The sequence below is a fragment of the Triturus cristatus genome, chromosome 7 (genome assembly GCF_964204655.1).
Source record: "Triturus cristatus chromosome 7, aTriCri1.1, whole genome shotgun sequence".
In the NCBI taxonomy this organism is placed as follows: domain Eukaryota; kingdom Metazoa; phylum Chordata; class Amphibia; order Caudata; family Salamandridae; genus Triturus; species Triturus cristatus.
Window position 1 is genome coordinate 237,133,329 of NC_140590.1, and position 20,017 is coordinate 237,153,345.

Consider the following 20,017-nt stretch of genomic DNA (forward strand, 5'->3'; position numbering starts at 1 on the left):
CTTTTTAAAAAACAACATTCTTAACTGTGATATTCTGTCCCATTATATTCGTGACATCATAATATTTTTACAACAATATTAACGTTGTGCACTGCATCTGGAATTTCAGCTTCATTGCAATAATGATTCAAGTGTAAGCTCGGAAAGCTTGGGAAATAGTAAAGTTCCATCACATAAACGTGTGAATGTGGAACATAAGTAATGCACATTTTCACCATGGTTTAACATATGCCTGTGCATGCACAGATTTTTCGAATATGACCAGTATGTTCTTAGGAGTCATTTGTCAGTTAATTTTACCATAAAGGGAAATTAGAGTTTGGCCTATAGGTAGGTAAGTCAGTAAGGCATAGGTTGTTTTCAGCCATATCATTTCCAGACAAAACATCTGTCTTTTAGCAATAGGTTTCCTTACTGTCGAACAGTAGCAAACGTCCAGTGGAAAGTGGGGAGTAGAAAGCTTTCTTCTGCATTCATGTAGGAATCTCTTCTATTGCCAATCAGCTTGCATTATGTAATTTGGTTAGAGTAATGATGGTGAATGGCTTAATTTGTTTTCAGCTGTAGTCATTAATACATTGGCCCTATTTATTTTCCAAGTAGTGAGTGTTGTATCATAAAAGATATCATGTGAACAATGAGTGAAGATTCTTGAATTGTGGAATTGTCAAGTCCTTATATACATCTCATCTACGACATTACCATCAAATATCTTCTTTTGATCAAATGTTTCTTTGTTCACACGTGACCTCTTATTTTCTGCTGTTAAAGTGTACACCCAAACTTAGGGCCTCATTTCTGAGGCCCCACGCAGCATTTTTGAGCCGCTGGAACGTCACTTTTTTGATGTTCCGGTGGTGCAGTGTGCTGGGGCATATTTTTTTCATGGCCTTGTAAATATGTGCCCGTTTCATGAAGAACATTGCTTGAAAGAGTCGTTCCATGGATGTTGCTGTGGGTGTTCCCACACAACACCCATGAAATCTGAAGCATTCCTAGATTTACAAGAAATTATAAACCTGAGAATGTGTCAGATTCTAACGCCACCCAACGGGGGAATTAGGGAGGCGCAACGAGGAGAAATGTTTTAATTTCTCCTCAATTGATTGATTTTGTGCTGGAAGGTGTCCTTTCCCGCACAAAATCAATCAGCCCCGAAACGCAGGCACCCTTGCACCATGGCAGCAAATTGTGAGCCAGCACAGGGGAAAAGGGCAGGAGTGAATGGTATCTTATATACAGCGCATTCCTGCCCTTTTCTTTTGCCAGAGGGCAGTGCAGCAAGATTCCTTGCGGCGGTTCCCTGCGCCGGTTCCCTGCGCCAAAACCTCATAAATGAGGCCCTTACGATCCTTCACACCATTCTCACCTCATTCCTGTGCTCCCTTTATGCTTGCTGTTTCTAAACTCTACCCTGCCCACTCCAGCCCCCTTGGTGCCTCTCTGTTCAGGTTGCTCTCTGTATCCTCTTCCTTTTCTCTCAGTCTCAAAGTGTTTTCTTTGTTGTGCTTTGCAAAGTGATGTCTAGCTAGTTCTTTCTCTCTCTCTCACCCACAGTTCTTCAGTGTTGGCCTTACTGTCCACTGTCACCTTTCCCCCTTTTCTCTGATGCCTCGAGCTGTTTCTAATGTGCTTTCTTTTTCTTCACTACATTTGTTTCACTTCTCCTTCTTGACTACTATTTTGTTCCTGATCTCCTTCCCACCCACCTCCTAGAGGAGCTCAACAGCAGAAACTGTCTTTCAAGCTACAGTTGCATGACTGCTTCTTTTATTTCCATCACCTTCTTGAACCCCTTTGCCACTCCCTTCCATGTGCACCAATACCTTTGATATCTACAAGAAAAGCCCAGTTTCATCTGGTCCACAGGAATTCTTCTAGGCAGGCAACATGTTCCTGTATCTAAGAATCTTAAGCAACCACCAGCCTCAGGGGAGAATTTCCACATGGCCAAGCAGGTGTCACTGGTAGGACCTTAATGTCTCAGTGTGGGCCAGTTGGCAGTAGAAGGGCACCTCTAGTTCTGGAGCAAAGTTCTGCGTGTAGCGGTTAGTATGGCAATGTGGCGGTAGCCTCTGCAGCCATAGGGAATAAAGTTATATGAAGTATATATAAATTTTTAGAGAGGGAAGATTTTTGGTTAAATATTTAACATGTAGATGTTGTAGATACATTTTAGATTTGGGGGGTCTCTAGTTGGCAATGGTTTGCACCTTTGTCCAAATAGGGACCCTTGCGTCTAGTCAGGGTAAGGGGCTACACTCCTAAAAATAACCCCTGCTCACCCCCTTGGTAGCTTGGCACGAGCAGGCAGGCTTATCTCAGAGGCAGTGTGTAAACCATTTGTGAACACATACAGTAATACAGTGAAAACACTACCTATGGACATCACACAGGTTTAGAAAAATAAGTATTCTTTATATAGACTTAACGCAAGACCAATGACAAAAATCCACAATACAATATTCCAAAATAAGACTTTAAAATGGTAGAAATAGCTTAGTTCACTTTAGATTTGTAAATGCGACACTTTACTCTCAAAGTACCTTGGATGCGAAACGGAAAACAAACAAAAGGGTCGCAGGGAAGGTGATGCGCCATTTCTTACACTCAGGGGAGTCTATGCGTTGGTTCCTTACTGCTGCACAGGGGAGTTGAGGCTCGCTCCCTTACTGTGCGGGGAGTTGATGTGCCGATTTCTTACTGCGATCCGATGACGATCCGGTGCGATGTGTCAAAATGGCGTCTGGGTTGCGGTGCGACAACGTAGATGCCATGCGTGCATGCCCGATGGCCGTGCGGCAACTCAGTGAACTTCTGAGCCGCGACAGGCCCTGTGACACGCTTCTCTGGTGATGCGACGCCGATCTCTGCGGCGGCGGCACGCTTCTCCGGTGATGCGACGCACCTCGGCGATGCGATGGCGACAGCGGCGGCACGCTTACGCGGTGATCTACGGCAACTGCTGCGGCGGCGACACGCTTCTTCTTTGTTGAGTCGCGCTTCCAGCTCCCAGTGACATGCAGTCTCTTAGAAGGCCCAGCACAACAGCAGGCACTTCAATTCTCAACAAGGGAATTCAGGGGGGAGCTGGTGGTGAACTCTTGTATCCCTGAGACTTCAGGCAGGAAGCAAGCTCAGTCTTCTAGCCCTTGGAGATCTTCTTCAAGATGATGAAAGCACACTCAGTCCTTTTCTCCTTTCTTTGGCAATGAATCAACCACTGCAGGCCCACCCACAAACAGCACACAGCACAGGGGTAGTCTCCTCCTTCAGTTTCCTGGCTCTTCTCCTCAGAAAAGGCTTGTCTTGATTCTCAGAAATTATCTAAAAATCTGGGGTCTGGGCCCCAATATTTATACTCCTAAATTCTTTGTTCTCTGAAGGCAGAGAGTGTCTGTGCCTGGCCAAAACCAGTTCTGTCCTCACTGGTGCAGCTTCCTGGCAGGAGGCGGAGTCAGCATTGTTGAAAGCAGACCTGGCCCAGGTAGCTGAAAGGAAATCTCCTCCCCCTACTCTCTATTCTATGAGGACTCAGGGCAGTGAAAAGAAATCCCCGCCCCCTACTCTCTATTGAGCCAAGGTCCTATTCAGCCAACCCCTGACCCATCAGACTGCTGGAGCCCAAGCCCTCCTGTCACTCACAACCCAGATAAGCAATACACACCCTAGCAGAGGCAGGCTGGATGGTTAGGCAAAAAAATACCTACTTTCTAAAAGTAGTATTTTCAAACACAGAATGTAAAAATCACCCACACTAAAAGATGTATTTTAACATTCTGAGTTCAGGCAAACTAAACTCGGATTTCTACCTTGTTCCCTGGGTCAGTTAGGATTATAAGATGTTATAATCAAACTGCCCATTCTGGCCTATGGGAGCAGGTAGCCTTGCAATAGTGAAAAACGTAAATGGCTGTAATTCACTATCAGGACATGCCACACACATCAGGGCATGTCCTACCCTTCACATACAATGCACCCTCCCCTTGGGCCTACCTTAGGGGTGGCTGACATGTAGAAAAGGGAAGGTTTGGAGACTGGCAAGTGGCTGCACTTGCCAAGTCGACATGGCAGTCCCAGACTGCACACAGGCTCTGCAATGGCAGGCCTGAGCCATAATTTACAAGCTGCTCCGGTGGGTGGCACAGTCAGTGGTGCATACGCACCAGCAGCATTTGATTTACAGGCCCACACGGTGCACTGTACTAGAGTCTGACAAGTAAACCAAATAAGCCAATCATGGAGTCACTAATCCATTACAACACTTTACAATAGGGAGCACTTGCACTTTGGCACTGATTAGCAGTGGCAAAGTGCCCAAAGCATCTAGTCCAGCAAAACATGTAGCAAAAACACGGATGGTAACAGCGAAAAATGGGAGGGAGACCCACGCCAATGGTACCAGGTCTAACAATTAAACTGTCACAAAGGAAAATAATCCATAGTTCCAACTAATCATTTATTAAACACTAGTAAGTTACACGAGAAATTTAATACAAACCTTCATAAAATCCACTTTGTCATCATTGCCAGTCTACCTCATCATATTTATCAATGGATTATTTTAACAAGCAATGACAATGCCAATAGATCTTGCTTACATTTCATAGCAAGGCTGATTGGCATTGCTAGTGCATGTTTCAAGTAGACTTTGGTGTCTGCCAAGCTTGATGTTTTTTTACTGCTCAAAGTCTGTAAATCTTGAGAGTGTTGAATCTACCACATTTCTGCTGCAGTTTTTAGGTCGTGCCTGGGCAGCGCATGCGCTGCTATGCAAGGCATACTGTATTCGAGTATGGACTTGAAACTTCGCCTATTCTCTGCCCATATTTTTCATTGGCTTGTGTCATTGTCCTTTGTAAATGCTGGTGTCTGATTTATTAATAGGCTTTTTTAGTACCCCCTTGTCTTTATTTGTAACCTCCCATGAGGACTGGCCCTTTAACTTCTGTTGTTACATGGTATGTCTTATTTAGTCTGTAAGCACCATTTTCTTTAATGAGTTTCTCCTACTGGAGGTGCGACATGCTTTCCTGCAACATTCAGCATGCAATGCTTGCTTTCACTTTCCATTTAGCACAGGACAATGGTGGCTGCTTCTTTGAAATGAAATTGGTCTCACAATTACAAGAGTTTGAGCTATTGGCATTGTAAACGACAATGCATTTTATTTATGCGTTAATTATTAAAACAGATAAATAGAAAGCATTGTCATTTACAATGCCAATAGCCTAAACTCTCACAAATGCGAGACCTATTGCATTGCAAATGCTTGTTTTAGTTACTACGAGATGGCAGTGAAAGACAAGAAACTGTTGTTTAGCCGTGGCTCTGTTTGCAATGCTGCGTGCCATGCACAACAAATGACAAGTCTACGGATGGTGAAATCAAAAAGCTCCTGTGGGCCGATCAAACACAAAAACAGAGAAAAGCAACATATAGTAGCAAGGCAAATGAGATTGACACAAAAGCCATCCAATCTTGAGCAGTGTTTGGCTCTGTGAATTATAGTATACAGTGATTTTTCTGGGCAGAGTTGTTGCGGTATGTTCTGAGGCCACATAAAGTGATAAAATGTACTTGAAATAGGTGTCCACACACATTAAAAATGGTAATTACAACCTCTAAACATGCTACAAAGTAGCCTAGAAACCAATTGATAGCCTATTTAGGCATGATTATTGACACTTGACATTTGGTATTGGTCATCTGACCTTTCAAATGGAAACAATTGTATGTTAAGACATCCTTTGAACCAGCCGTGTCCCAGTCCGGCGGGCGTTCAATATTGGGGAGGTTTTGACAGGGAGAGCACCTCCCCTTTATACAAAGTCCCTTAATAAAGGATAGACAGAGTTTTGGGAGCTTGTAGTCTTGCTCTATTGTTAATGTAGCAGGTCACTTAACATAAATGGGCCGCAGGTCCACGCTTTTTTCCTGCAAAAACATTGTAAAATTGGCCTCTTATGGAAAGATGAGGCATAACTGTCAGAATAGTAGAATATTTAGCCAAGAGCACTTATGGTTTTTACAGCTTTCAAACCAACAACAGCGAGCAGTGACAGCAAAGCTCCAGCAGCCCTAAAAGTAGAAATCGCCTGGACTTTATCATCCCCATAGGGATGTAGCTGTGATGCAAAGGTGAAGATTCAACGTAGCCCGCTGTGGTACAACAAAGTCTGTACAGTGTGGCATATGTTGAGTAAGAGGTCCCATTGTTGCCTCAAACTTCAACCAGACTTAGGCCGGGTGGAAAATGCATATTTGTATCCCTAATTCTAAGTAGCCACGTTATCCCTTCCCCTCTTTGGCATTGTGTTGATGCCAAACCCATACCTGAGTGACATGCACAAAAAAGTCCAAAATAGTGAATACCCTTCTCAGCTGTGTATAATCCTGTCCTGCCTCCTAAATCCACCCCTGGTTCTCCCAGGTCAGTCCCCTGAGATTCAAAATAATATCTCCTTCCATAAACTGTCACACAGGCCAGGTCTCCACTGAGACATACTGTAGTCTCCTGTGATTCAGTTAAGGTACTGTCATTTCTGTTCACCCACAACTGTGATCATTGGCTTGTCCCAAGGTTCCTTTCCACTCATCTTGGGAATTATGTGGCCAGTCCTTTGATGTGATTTCTAAAGGGCGGGACTGACTAAATGTTGCAGAGAGAAATGTGTATATTCTGAAATGGACTGCAGCTGAACTCAGGCAGAATGTATGCCATATTTCATAGCTGTCATGAGGGAAATGAGTAACAGAAATTTAGATATCTACAATGTTTTCAGCTGTTGTTACCTACATACTGTCAATTTGATTTTGATAGCCATTTCCAGAGCTCGCAAATTCAATACCATTTTACATTTTGTGCAGTAGAAAATATGTCCTGTAGTAGTGGCTGTCGGGAACACATGCTGGGCCAGACTCACAAACATTCTGCGCTGGGTTTGTGTCCCAAAAGTAACACAAACCTGCACAAAATGGTTTTTTGGACTTACTTTCCAGGATAAAACTTGTTTTGCACTGGAATGTTGCCTCAAAGTAGCACAAAGCAGTGCAAAGCACAGCTTTGCATTACTGTTGTTAGTAGATGGGGTTTTGCTTAAAAAACCATGGGTGGTTTCATGGGCGTTTTGACTTAAACCCCATCTACTGCCAAAAAGTAGACAGGGTTTTGCACCAAACAATAACACCATTTTGAAGCAGCCATTAAACAGGAGTAATGCTTTTATTTCTCCTAAGTTTTCCAACTTTGCATGAGTGCTGTACTTTACAGCAAACATCCAAAGTGGGAAACTTTTTGTTTCTCTAGGCAGAGTATTTTCTACTGGTTGGGTATCCTTCAAGTACAAAACCTATGCTAGACTCACGCAGACATCTTTGCACTAAAGAGCAAAGATGTGTGTGTGGTGCTCGGGTGCCTGATCGTGCACCAGCACTAGGGAAACAGCAGAATAGTGTTATATCTAGGTAGATATGGCTCTCACCTGCTCTCTTCCTGTCATGAAATGCAGCGCAGCCACTTTAGATGCTGCGCTGCGTTATGTGACAGTTATGTGAATCTGGGCAATCTAAAATCGTATGCTATTTTTCAAAGCAGCTGGGACAAGCATGCCTATCACTCATATTGTTCATAGCTCTATTGTGTTGCACAGGGATACCATACATGGGGGCATATCATCAACAAACGGCGTTAAAATTATCGCCGCTTTAGCGGCAGAAAACTACTGCTAAAGTGGCGATAATGGGCTTGATATTATGCCCCAGAGAATTCCAATAGAAGCCCATGTTCTGGTGTCAACATGGGCTTCTATTGGAATTCTCTGCGGCATATTATCAAGCCCATTATCGCCGCTTTAGCGTCAGTTTTCTGCCACTAAACCGGCGATAATTTTATCGCCGTGCTTGATAATATGCCCCATAGAAAGTTACCTTACTAGATAGACAGTAGTGGCAATTCGGAAATAAAAATTCCTATTTTAAACAGAGCAAATATCTGAATCTGTTCAGCATCCCTCAGCTGTAGCAAAGATCCAAATGCTGGTGTCTAAAGCAAACATTGGGAGGAACAATAGCTAACAGCTCGCCTCCCACCTTACCTAACGTGTGCATCTTACAATGCACCTCATGGCCTCTGATCTTACCAACCCAGTCACCTCCTCCTGCTCGGGTGTCGTGCATTGTCAGAAACCATTCGTGCCTGGTCTGGATTCCTGCTTGGACAGTCACTGTCATTACTTGGTCTACACATCTTCGTACCAAATGACTTCTTATTTTAACCCTTTGCCAACACTCATGTTATTATTTCTGACCTTTATGTCTCCAGTATTATGTCCCTGCATTACCCATTCTGTTGTTCCTCTGTACAGGTCTTTGCGAGGGGTGAGATCCGTGCAACAAATCTTATAAATAACTTAAATAGAACTAAACACAAATCCGTTCAAATGTAATCAATCTAAAGAGTGTAGGGAGATTAGTCCATATTCATACATCCATTTTCTGCTCAAATTTTTATTTAGAAGAAATGCAAATATTAAAAATGTGACAACAGCCTATTATGATATCATCATTTTTTCACTCGTGAACATGATGATATCCAGAACGAGCATTGTTTGACATTAAAATGCTGCTCTTGATTTGTACTGTTCCCGGTCCATATCCAGACTTAGTTGAAACCATAATCATCAAATCAATCATAGCATTCTGCAGACGAGCAGCCTCAGCCACCACGCGTTTCGGGGTATAGCCAACTGCTTCTTCAGGGCTCACAGTTTGGGTACAATATTTTCCCTAAGTCGATATTCCTGCCACATCAGCAGATACATTACATTCCATCATCACATTTCAAGATTACTATCCATCCCTTAGATCCACAAAGTGTATGGCTCTCTTGAGTCACTATGGCTTCCTGACCTCTGTTAAGGCACCTGGCTATCCTTCCCAATGTTCCCGCTCATTGTCAGCCTCACCATATTATATTTTATGCAATCATTGTGGATAGAAAATCTTCGAAAGGCGCCAAAAATGTGTATTCCGGTCACTCGTATGGGGCCAGTCGACACTTGAATGACCAGCACTTGGACTACTAGCATCTGGTCGGGATACAGTTCATGTCATTACCCCGCCGTTAGGTGAATATTGGCAAATGGATCCTCGCCAAGTTTTTTGATGAGGAAATCAAAACATTTTTATTGAAGAATTATTGTTTAGCACTATTTCTGCACTACACAAGCACTATCATTATTAAACCTGCACATTCTGACTCTGAAAAGTATTCTTTGAAAACATTTTTATGATATGGAAAAGAGCGTATATTGTTTAAATGAAGTGGGCAATATATCATTGAGCCTGGTCATCATTATTTAATGTATTCGATATGAAACAGTTTGGAGAAAACGATTGATGCACTCCTTATAATGATATAAATATTGTTTGAAATTACTCTGACAGAACCACTTGTGCTTACACTGATTATTTACCCAGGTTCTGAGGAATACAGGGTTTCCCCATTAGCTCCCGCTCCTTGTCAATTCAAGCAGGCTTCTTTCCAACTCCTTCATCTTACCAGTGTAATAACGTGACTTCCATACTGCACTAACAAAGCATCGTCTTTATTCCAGACTGGATGATGAGTAGCAACAAACCCCACAAAAAGTTGGGAGCTTCCGCCTGTAGCCTACAATTCTAACTATCCACAAACTTCCAGGGCACACTGAACACTCAACATCCAGAACACCATTGTCACTGCAACATCATTCACTCAGGCAGCACACTCACTCAGGATACAGCACAATACAGCAAACAAGTAAAATATGATACCCTTGGCCCCACAACTACTTCCTCCTTCTGACAACCTCCTTCACATCATCCCACCACTACCTCAGTTTGCATGGTGTCAGAAATGCTTGTCACCAAGAAAGACTCTGCACTCCTTCACGCATTCGCCCATTTGTGACATCTCCAACCTGACACTTACCAAGAGTGATCTTCAGGTTATTACACCACACCTAACACCTCCCTTAAACATTGCGAAGTGCCACACAAGATGAAACATGCTAAATCACCCACTATCAAGCTACCACCAGACTTAAGAATCATGATGGGTGCCTGAACGAATACCCCTTACACAGAGGCTGTTGAGCAGGTCCAATTTAATATCGACCTTTCTAGTGAACAGAACCACCTCCAGATTCTTCCCTGCATGGAAAGTGCTCTTGTAGACGTTAGGTAGGAGGTGCCATGGGACACAGCACTTTTACTATCCCTGTTGTAATCACTGGCCAGTGTTCTAATAACTCCCTGCATTCTACTGCATCAGGGGCACAGCCCATGATTGGTTAGCTTTTTGATAATCACACCCTTTCTGTGTTTTCACCACCACTGACCACTGCGTAAGTGGGGGTGGTATGTCCAGTCTTGTGTTGTTCTATGTCAGAATACTGTTGGTGTTGGCATTACTCTTTCAATGTGAGCTGCTTAGAGTATTGAGGAGTTGAGCCCTTTCCGCTGGGTTGAAATTAAGGTTACTACTTTTCACTCACCCTTTATTCTCTGTCTCAAGAGTCAAATTTGTCTTGGGAAGCAACATGATTCTTAGCAGAGAACAGAGTACCATGACAAGATGCAAAGCATTACAGTTGCATTCATTGATTGATGAGGTCTACAAGATGTCAGTAGGAAGGCAGAAAAGGGTGTATGGGAGCAAGAAACTTTGAGGTTCAAAAGAGGCGTAAGTATGGGAAGCAAGAAAGCCTCCCAGCACTCTTCTATTTCAGCTTTGATCAAAGAAATATATCAGCAACATGTGGCTACTTCAAAGTGTAATGCCGTAACTCCGATCCAACAGCAGGAGTGGAATATGCAGATTTGAACGCCTTGAACTGCTTCTAATATGTCTGTATTTTGCTTCCTGAAGGAGTTTCTAAGTGTTGCTGAGAAGATGCTGCTGAACAAACACAAGGACCCAATGGAGCTGGATGTTGACTATGCAAACATTGATTTCTCAAGGCTACGTGTAAAGGACAATTACACTCCGTCACAAGAAATCGCAGAATACGCAGAGATCCGAGTGAAGTGAGCGTGCAGCCAAGCGAACCTGTGATAATCTCACTCTCTGCTCCACTATCTGTGAAGAGCATCTTCAAGGTGAAAGCCTAGAACAGCAAAGCCAGAGACTCTTGACTTAGATTTCAAAAATATTGAAAAAGGTCATTTCTGCAAATGTATCCTTTCTCCTTAAAAACGGTGTAAATTTGAAGAATTGAAGCTTTGTGTGCTCCTGTAGAGATTTCTCCCCCACCATAATCACATTTCCTTATTTGAGTTGTATCTGAACATCTCTACAATTGACAGCTGGTTGGTTTTTCAAAATCATGTTATCCATTCCAAGTTCTAGTTAGTGTGTAATGCACTGTTTTTGCCTACTGGTACTGTAGTGAGCCATTTTCTAAGAAGTTTTTTTGAGATATCCATTTTCTGAGTAAAACTGCAGTCTGTAATGGCGTCGGACTTTTGGTGAGTACAGAAATTCTATGAGAAGACTCATCTGTGTAAGCTACTCATATTCTTATTGTGTTCAACATTGTTATAAGCTTGTTAAAGCTCGAAAGGAATGTCTTGTTGATATTATGCTTAACAGGGATGCTCCAACTTCATGTCTGTTTTAGTAATACTGAGATAAAATTAACCTAGTTACCAACAGGAGAACTGTTGTGCCTTACCTTTCTCTCTAACCGGAATCACAAAAGCCGTGAAAGCAAGGGCACTTGCTGCCGAAGACAATATACGTAAATACTAAAGAGATAATTAAACATTTCTTTAAGTGAAGGCATGCTCATTTTCAAATGGATGATACTAACACCAGTCAACAGAAGGACCCTCTTTCTTCTAGTACTTTGTCTTTTGTGAGGTAAATGCTTGAGCTAACCACTAGGATCACCACTATTTTGCAACTTGTGTCTGCCGCTATGGAGGGGAGCCCACCCATACGCAGATCTTTCTGCAAGCAGGAGGTCCATAGCTATACAAACACATTCCGCATAGGGATATCCAACAAAGACCATGAAGTGTGTCGCAGATGCTTGTGATCATGCTTACTTGGAATAGTTCAGGGTGATGTTCAATCATTGCTAGGTTCTATGATGTATGGAAAAAATATACTGTGCAATGTTTCCATCGGTTTCCAAGTGTGAGCATTTTCTCACAGTAGTATTAGTGCATTATGTTTTATTCCTGCTCTCACCATTTTGAGGAAATTGTGCAAGGAATGCTTGCTATCAAATCTCAGAAAATCAATTGGGATCTGCACTTTCAGTCCCATCTTGCCTCTGCCATCATTCATGCTCTGGGGTGTGATGACCTAGCTCTACATATTTTGTGTCCCCTCTGCTACAATTCACTGAAGACATATAAAGATACCTGTTTTCCCTAATCCATGTGTTCCTTTTTGGACCAGTATAAGGTATACATATGATCCAGGAGTATAACCACTCAGAATGGAGCTGTCATGGCGTTTTGTTTCATTGGTCATTCTCTTTGTTTTTGCCTCACTTCCGCTGATGCTTTTATGGAGAGCTTGATTTCCTTGGAATCTTGCCAAATCAACTAAACACAAGGCTCAATTTAACTCTAGAAATCATGTGATCTTCCTTTTGTTTACACATTTCCTCTGTATTATCGTCTTGCTCGTTGTAATATCACTTTATTTGTCCACATAATTAGCTTTTCACTGTTTTGCGTGATAAAAATGCATTTACTTGCCTAAAATAAACACACCTTAATCCATATGATTATTAGATTAAGATTGTGTACACTAGTGGTATAGGCAGAACGTATGGAGGCCAATCAGTCCCAAAATATTAAAGAAAAAAAGTTAAAACTCAAAAATATTTCACAGCGATTACCTATTGAGATTTATTTTCCTTATCCGTTTTTAAACATACATATTATTAAATGAAAGCACAATGGACATAAAATTTGAAGACAGAATTTTTTTTTTGACACAATGGTAGCAAAATAATTTCTCTTCCGCCAATCATGCCTTTCTTCGATGTCTAGATAAGATTAAAGAAGTGTTCACGTTGCTTTTTCAGAGGCACATGCATGCCACATTTTCAGAACGAGCAATCCCTTTGTGAATTATTCACATTTATATTATTCGGGTAAATCTTATCTCATTCGGATATCCATGAAAATATGGTCCGAGGCAGCCCTCGGGCACCATCGTTGGACGCCCCACATTATTATGACCTCGTTCACAAGAGGACCTCTTTATGATGAGGTTACTTCTTGAGAATAGGGTTGCCAGGGCCATTGATGTCAGAAGGATGCCAAAAGTCCTGTCCTGGACTTTAATTTAGCAAATCAAGGTCTTCAGTTATTTAGACCAAAAAAGGATCAAGACTACAACTTCCAGGATGTACTGGGAAATGTAAACTCTGCACTGGAAAGAATATGCTGGCATTTGCCAAACCCTTTGCGTTTCTTGCCCATAATTTGGTCAGTAGTGCTTCAATTTGCCGATTTACGTAGATATATATATATATGTATTTTTTTAAAGACACGAGGCATATATAATGTTAACTATGTGACTCCACATTACCAAGGACCCTATATTTCAATCCTCAGTTGACAACCTAATGACTTCAGAAAGTTTTAGTTCTTGAAAACCCCAATTCAACCAGTCAAGATTGCAATGGTTTTAAAAAAGAAAGCATGTACTGGATTGCCGTCTCCCTGATGATATGTAGTCAGCTCATAACCCAGTGCTCTCATGTTTCCCAGTTGTACGCTTGAGTAGATCACACAGTCCAGGAAATTTCTTTGGATTCTGGGACTCATGGTCCTGGTTTTATACTGGGTTAAAGAGGACTGCATATGCCAGCATGCAACAAAAAACTGGATCGGATGGGCTACTCACACATAGAACTGAGTAACTTGAGCACTCTTGTAACGGTAAGCATATGGACTAAAGAACTGGAGAACGTGTCTCCTACATTTCGCCTGCTTCAAGGAAGTGTTATTTGTTTTATGCAAAGCCAGGTCCGACAATCTTTGTTGATATGTCTTTGCGTCAAACACTTAAATGTCCAAGTACTACCCATTGAACGTTGCATGACTTTGGTTCAAAGACTTATTAAATATGCTCCATGGTATCTTGACATGGAGTAAGGACACAAACCTAACTGTACTCCAAAAGAGGAGCTATAGCACTACATATAAGGTTAACATGCGACTTAAATTCAACAAGGATACAGTGCAATTACAAAATCTGTGCTTTCTCAGATTTGTGGTCTTGACTTAGTTTATTGATATCAGCAAACTAAGATACCTGAAAACAATGATTTAAGAAAGTAAAGCACAGGGCTGGAAACATGCAGTCAATCCGACAAAGGCCCTCATTGCGTCTGGCCTGTACATTACTATGGTCCCAGTAACTGGATTTATTTGACCCAACGGAATTACAAGTTTTGGTTTTTCACACATATTTCGGCTGCCGAAAGCTGAGATACTCTCTGTGATAGTCAAGGAGAAACATGCAGGAATCTGTGCAGTACATCAATGCCGTTTATTATTTCCTAAAAACTTGTAATCCGCTTATTTGCCTGTCCCGATTGCCTGGTAATAGTAATTCCATGGCATGAAATAACATGGATTCATCTGAGAAACTTGTATTCGAGGTTGTAAAGCCAGGTGGCAAACCTAAAGGCACTCTAAAAAGAAGGTATAGCATGTTCGAATCCTTTAAAGTAGTAAATGTGTTCATTAAAAACGATGACTATGGTGCGTCTATTGTGTATTTATTTATTTATCTGTACTCAACTGTCATTGGTTTTTAAGCTTCTTAGTTTCCATAGAAAGTATGTGTGTGTGCTTATAAAGATCTATTACCTCGTTGCAGTACTTTGAGGACAAACATCGCCTGTGTTGACATTACCCCTGTTGGACGAGGTATCCAGATGGCATCTATTGAAGTGTTGAATTTGGTAGACATCTTTCAAAGTCGCCAGGCCCCGGTTAGCAAGTGGGGGGGTCTAGTGCGTGACTGCGTTTATGGGGGATGTGGGACAGATCACACTCCCTCAATACATGAGTAATGTTTCCTATGCGTTAACATCACTTTACTTGTCAAAGAAATAAAGATTTATTCTACAAAGTCAATTCATGTCTGGTGATTTCTTCACAGAATTACTCATTGATTTTTGTGTGTTCACTATTCATTTTGCATTCTCCATGAAAGTGTATGCTTGTTTCCCAATAAATTCAACAGAATTTTAAATTGTCTGATTGGAGAATTAAAAAGTTAGATATACGTTGTTAGAAATGGGGGTCTCTAGTTGTCAATGGTTTGCACCTTGTCCAAGTGGGAACCCTTCCTTCTAGTCAGGATAAGGGAGTTACACTCCTAAAATAACCCCTGTTCACCCCCTTGGAAGCTTGGCACGAGCAGTCAGGCTTATCTTAGAGGCAGTGTGTAAAGCATTTCCACATAACCAACAGTAACACAGTGAAAGCACTACCAAAGGACACAATACCAGTTTAGAAAAATATCCAATATTTTTATATAATTAAGACGACCAAAAACGCTCAAAATCCACAATATAGTACTTAGAAATCTTCAGTTATCAAAATAAACTTGAAATAAAGTTCCTCAAAGTCGATAGCCCGTCTGGGGCTATCACGAAGTCGTGAACAACAAATTTCAACAGTTCTGGCTGACAGCAGCGTCGCGGCCCAGCTACGGTGTCGGAAAGACCTTAAAAACAGTAAATTTAGAAATGCAGGGCGTCGGTAACCTCTCGTTGAGCTCTGAAAGCACGGCGTCGGTTCCGGAGGTCGGGGCAGGAGTCGTCGGGCCCTTTAAGTTACACGCGTTGCAGATCTAACTCCTCCCGGGTTAAGGCAGAAGCGCTGGCATCGGCGGGCGTCGGGTGCTGCGGTGCGAAGTGCAGCGGTGCTTGTCGCTGTGCTGGCAGGTCATGGTGCAAGCAGTGGCATCATTGTTGTTGAAGCGCTGTCATCGGCTAAAGAACTGGAGTCGATGGCACCGGTGTTGGTAGGCCAAGGCTGCGGTGCGGGATGAGGACGGTGCATTGTGTAACTTATGAGCGGTGACCTCGAACCACAGTGCAAGCAGCGGCGTCGATGTCGGCATGAAGCGGCATAGTTGGGGATACCAGGGCGACGGCGTGAAGCGAGGCGGTGTGGGCCCTTGAAGTCACACACGTTGCAGATCTAACTCCTCGCGGGTGAAGTCAGGAGCGCTGGCGTCGGCAGGCGTCGGGTGCTGCGGTGTGAAGTGCAGCGGTGCTCATCGCGGAGCTGGCAGGTCACAGTGCAAGCAGCGTCGTCCTCGTTGCTGAAGCACTGTCATCGGCTGATGAACTGGATTTGATGGCGCCGGCGTCGGTAGGCCAATGCTGCGGTGCGGGATGAGGACGGTGCGTTGTGTAACCTACGAGCGGTGCTCTCGAACCACGGTGCAAGCAGCGGCGTCAATGTCAGCATGAAGCGGCGTAGTTGGGGATACCAGAGCGACGGCGTGAAGCGAGGCGGTGCGGAGTGCGGTGCCCACAGGTTGCAGTGCAAGCAGCAGCTCGGTGGCGTCGTCGGCAGTGAGACCAGGGTTGCGTGCAGCGTTGCGGCAGTGCCCTCAGGAAACGGAGTCAGCAGCGGCATCGTAGACAGCGTCGGGTTGCTTTTTCTTCTGTTGCAGTACAAAGCACACAGTCCCCAGTGCTGAAGCAGAAGAACTTGAAGACTTTGCTGTTCCTGAGACTTATTGAACGGGGGAAAGCTCTACCTCAAGCCCTTGGAGAAACTCACAAAAAGGAAGTTCCTGAAAGTTCAAGTTCAGTCCTTTTGTCATCCCAAAGCCAGACAGTCAATCCACAAACCCAGCAGAGGCTCACTGGATGGCTGGGCAAGAAAATACTTTCTAAAAGTGGTATTTTCAAATACGGAATTTAAAAACCACGTTCACTAAAAGATGCATTTTTAGATTCTGAGTTCAGGCATACTAAATTTTATTTCTCCACCTTGTTCCCAGGGCCAGTTATGTTAATAAGATGTTATAAACAAACTCTCCATTCTGTCCTATGGGAACAGGTAGCCTTGCAATAGTGAAAAACGTAATTGGCAGTAATTTGCTATCAGGACATGCCACACACACCAGGGCATGTCCTACCTTTCCCATACACTGCACACTGCCCACAGGGATACCTTGGGCCTACCTTAGGGGTGACTGACATGTAAGAAAAGGGAAGGTTTAGGGCCTGGCAAGTGAGTGCAGTTGCCAAGTGGACATGGCATTACCAGACGGCACACAGGCTCTGCAATGGCAGGCCAGAGTTACATTTACAGGCTCCTTGTGTGACGGTGCACTGTACTAGGGACTGACTAGTAAATCAAATCAGCCAATCATGGAAACACCAATCCACAATAACAATTTACAACAGGAGCACTGGCACTTTAACACTGAACAGCAGTGAGAAAATGTGCAGAGACACTAAACCAGCAAAAGCAGAGTCAAAACCTTAAGGTCAGAAAGCAATAATGGGGGGGAAACATGCCAAAAGATGCCAAGTCTAACATGCATAAAATAATTTCAATAGAAGACATGCAGTACTTTCAACATTTTCCATTTAGTTAAGAATTCTGTTCCTAAAATAAATGCATATGAAAATGAAAGTACACTTGTATAGTGCAGAAATAGCACCGGAACACACTTGTCACTAGGGCAGTACTACCTTCTTTAGAACATTCCAGCTACATTTGTATACCTTTAAAATGTCAAGTTTACATTGAAACTAGTTTTTCATCACCAAAATTTACATTATCAATAGTTCAATTGTTTTTTTAATTGTAAAGTGCCAAACATACCGCTTGCATTTCACTTTAAAGCATTTTGTAGTTCCAGACAGTTTCTTCTACATATGCAGGACTAACAGGTTACTGTGGAGGGGAGGTCTTTCACACCTGATCAGCTTGACACAGAGGGGAATGTTACTTACTTGTATTCCTAGTACTGTATCATAGGTATCCTCACGGAAGTCATAAACAGAATATTCCCGTGCATTTGCATGGACCTCGGAACACTTTCTCTTCAATCATTTAAAGTTAACCTTTAGATGGAGGTAGGGATCTCAATGTCCAATGTTAATCCTAAAACAACTCATTATCTATATACAGAGTGAGGACAATGAAGGTGAAGGAGCCTGTCCGGTTAAGAGTGCAAAAGCAGCCAAGAAATAAAACACTGTTACTTTAAGGAGCCAGCAGCTTCCATTCCATGCATGCACTGTACTGGCTGTTTGCCTCATAGCCTCAGTTAATTTTTTGAATGACGATAATAGAATTAAAGATAGCAAATGTATTGTAAACTGGAGAGGATGGAGGGTTATGACCTCAGTGAGGATGCCTACAATGCAGAACTAGGGATACAAGTAAGTAGCAGTTCCTTCTGCATCGCAGGATCCTCACTGATAGTCAAAAACATAGAATAGAGTGGCAAGCATATCCCTAAGCTGTGGTTGTCAACACAAAGCTAGAAACTATAAAACTAAATTACAGAGGTATTCTTATCATAGGTCTGGCAAGTAAGAATAGCTCTACTTAAACAGATTCTTTAATGTTACTTGACCTAGTAAAGAGTCAGCTCTTGAATCCTCATCCAAACAATAATGCTTGGAGAAAGTATGAACACCTTTCCATGTAGCTGCTATACATATTTCTGTTATTGGAACATTTTTTATCCATGGAAAAGATGCTTCCTTACTCTGCGTAGAGTGAGTTGTAGATTTACGTGGAAGGGCCTTGTTAGTCAATTGATAGCACAGAGTAATACAGCAAACTATCCAGCTAGCTATAGTTTGTTTGGAGGAAGCCATACCAGTACTCAGAGGTCCATAATTTATGAACTACAGGTTTGTTTTACATATTTTAGTTCTGTCCAAATAAAATTTAAGAATTCTTCTAACATCTAAGGAATAAAGGGTCCTTACTGCTTGTGAAGAAGGGTTACTGAAAAATACTTGAAGAGAAATTGTTTTATATGAAAATCTCAAACAACTTTTGGCAAAAGGAGCTTGGAGTTCACTGACTCTTCTTGCTGATGTAATAGCTACCAAAAAGGCTACCTTCCAAGTAAGGTGCTGTATTGAGGTCTTATGTATGGGCTCAAAAGGAGGAGCCATTAATTTAGATAAAACTAGATTTAACTTGCATGGCAGAGCAGGCTGCCTAATAGGAGAAAAAGTATTTTTTAATACTTCAAAGAAGCCATTAACAACTGGCATAGTCAAGAAGGATCTTTGAATTGGTTCTTTCCTGTATGCTGTTATGGCAGCTAAATCCACTTTTTTTTAGTTAAATTGTAGATTTGATTGTGCCAAATGCAGTAGATTTGGTAACATGACATCCTCTTGGCATTTTATTAGCTCATTATTGTTTTGAAGACATCATACAGCAAATCTTTGCTATTTAAAAACGAAAAAAGCTCTTCTGTTCAGACATTTGGCTTTCTTGAGAATGGTCATACAGTTTGGAGGAAGATTTAAATGTCTGTATTGAATGACTTAAGAAGCCATACCCTCAAAATCAAGGTGTATATGTTCGGGTGGTAGATTGTGAATTACAACCTCGATAGAAGGTTGTGTTTGCACAGCAACCTCTTGTGTGGCCTGATGGAAAGGTGAAGTAGCTCTGGATACCACCATGGACTGAACGACTTTGTACTATTAGAATCATTAATACATTTGATGTTTTGAGTTCGAGTAGTACTGTTGGAATTAATGGGATTGTTGGAAATGCATAGAGAAAACTTTTGACCAATCGAACAAAAGGGCATCTCGCAATGAGTTTCGTTCCTACATTCTTGATACGAAGTTTGGCAATTTTGTGTTTTCTTCTGTGGCGAGTTAGACTATGTCAGGAAATCCCTTGTCTTGGAAAAAGACTGAATCAATTGGTTCCCATTAGTGTTTGTCTATGTAATATCTGCTTAGTAGATCTGCTTGAAAAT

The 20,017-nt window shown here is 42.2% G+C and overlaps 1 protein-coding gene across 4 annotated transcripts in view; it reads left to right on the top strand.

The window, feature by feature from the left end:
- MAG (myelin associated glycoprotein) overlaps positions 1-15,156 on the top strand; it is a 421,346-nt gene extending 406,190 nt beyond the window's left edge. For all 4 annotated transcript variants that reach the window (XM_085616103.1, XM_085616104.1, XM_085616101.1 and 1 more), the window contains one exon: positions 10,913-15,156. In XM_085616103.1, coding sequence (XP_085472229.1) covers positions 10,913-11,074 — 162 coding nt within the window. In that variant the 3' untranslated portion in view covers positions 11,075-15,156. The remainder of the gene's footprint in view (positions 1-10,912) is intronic.
- The last annotated feature ends 4,861 nt before the right edge of the window (positions 15,157-20,017 follow it).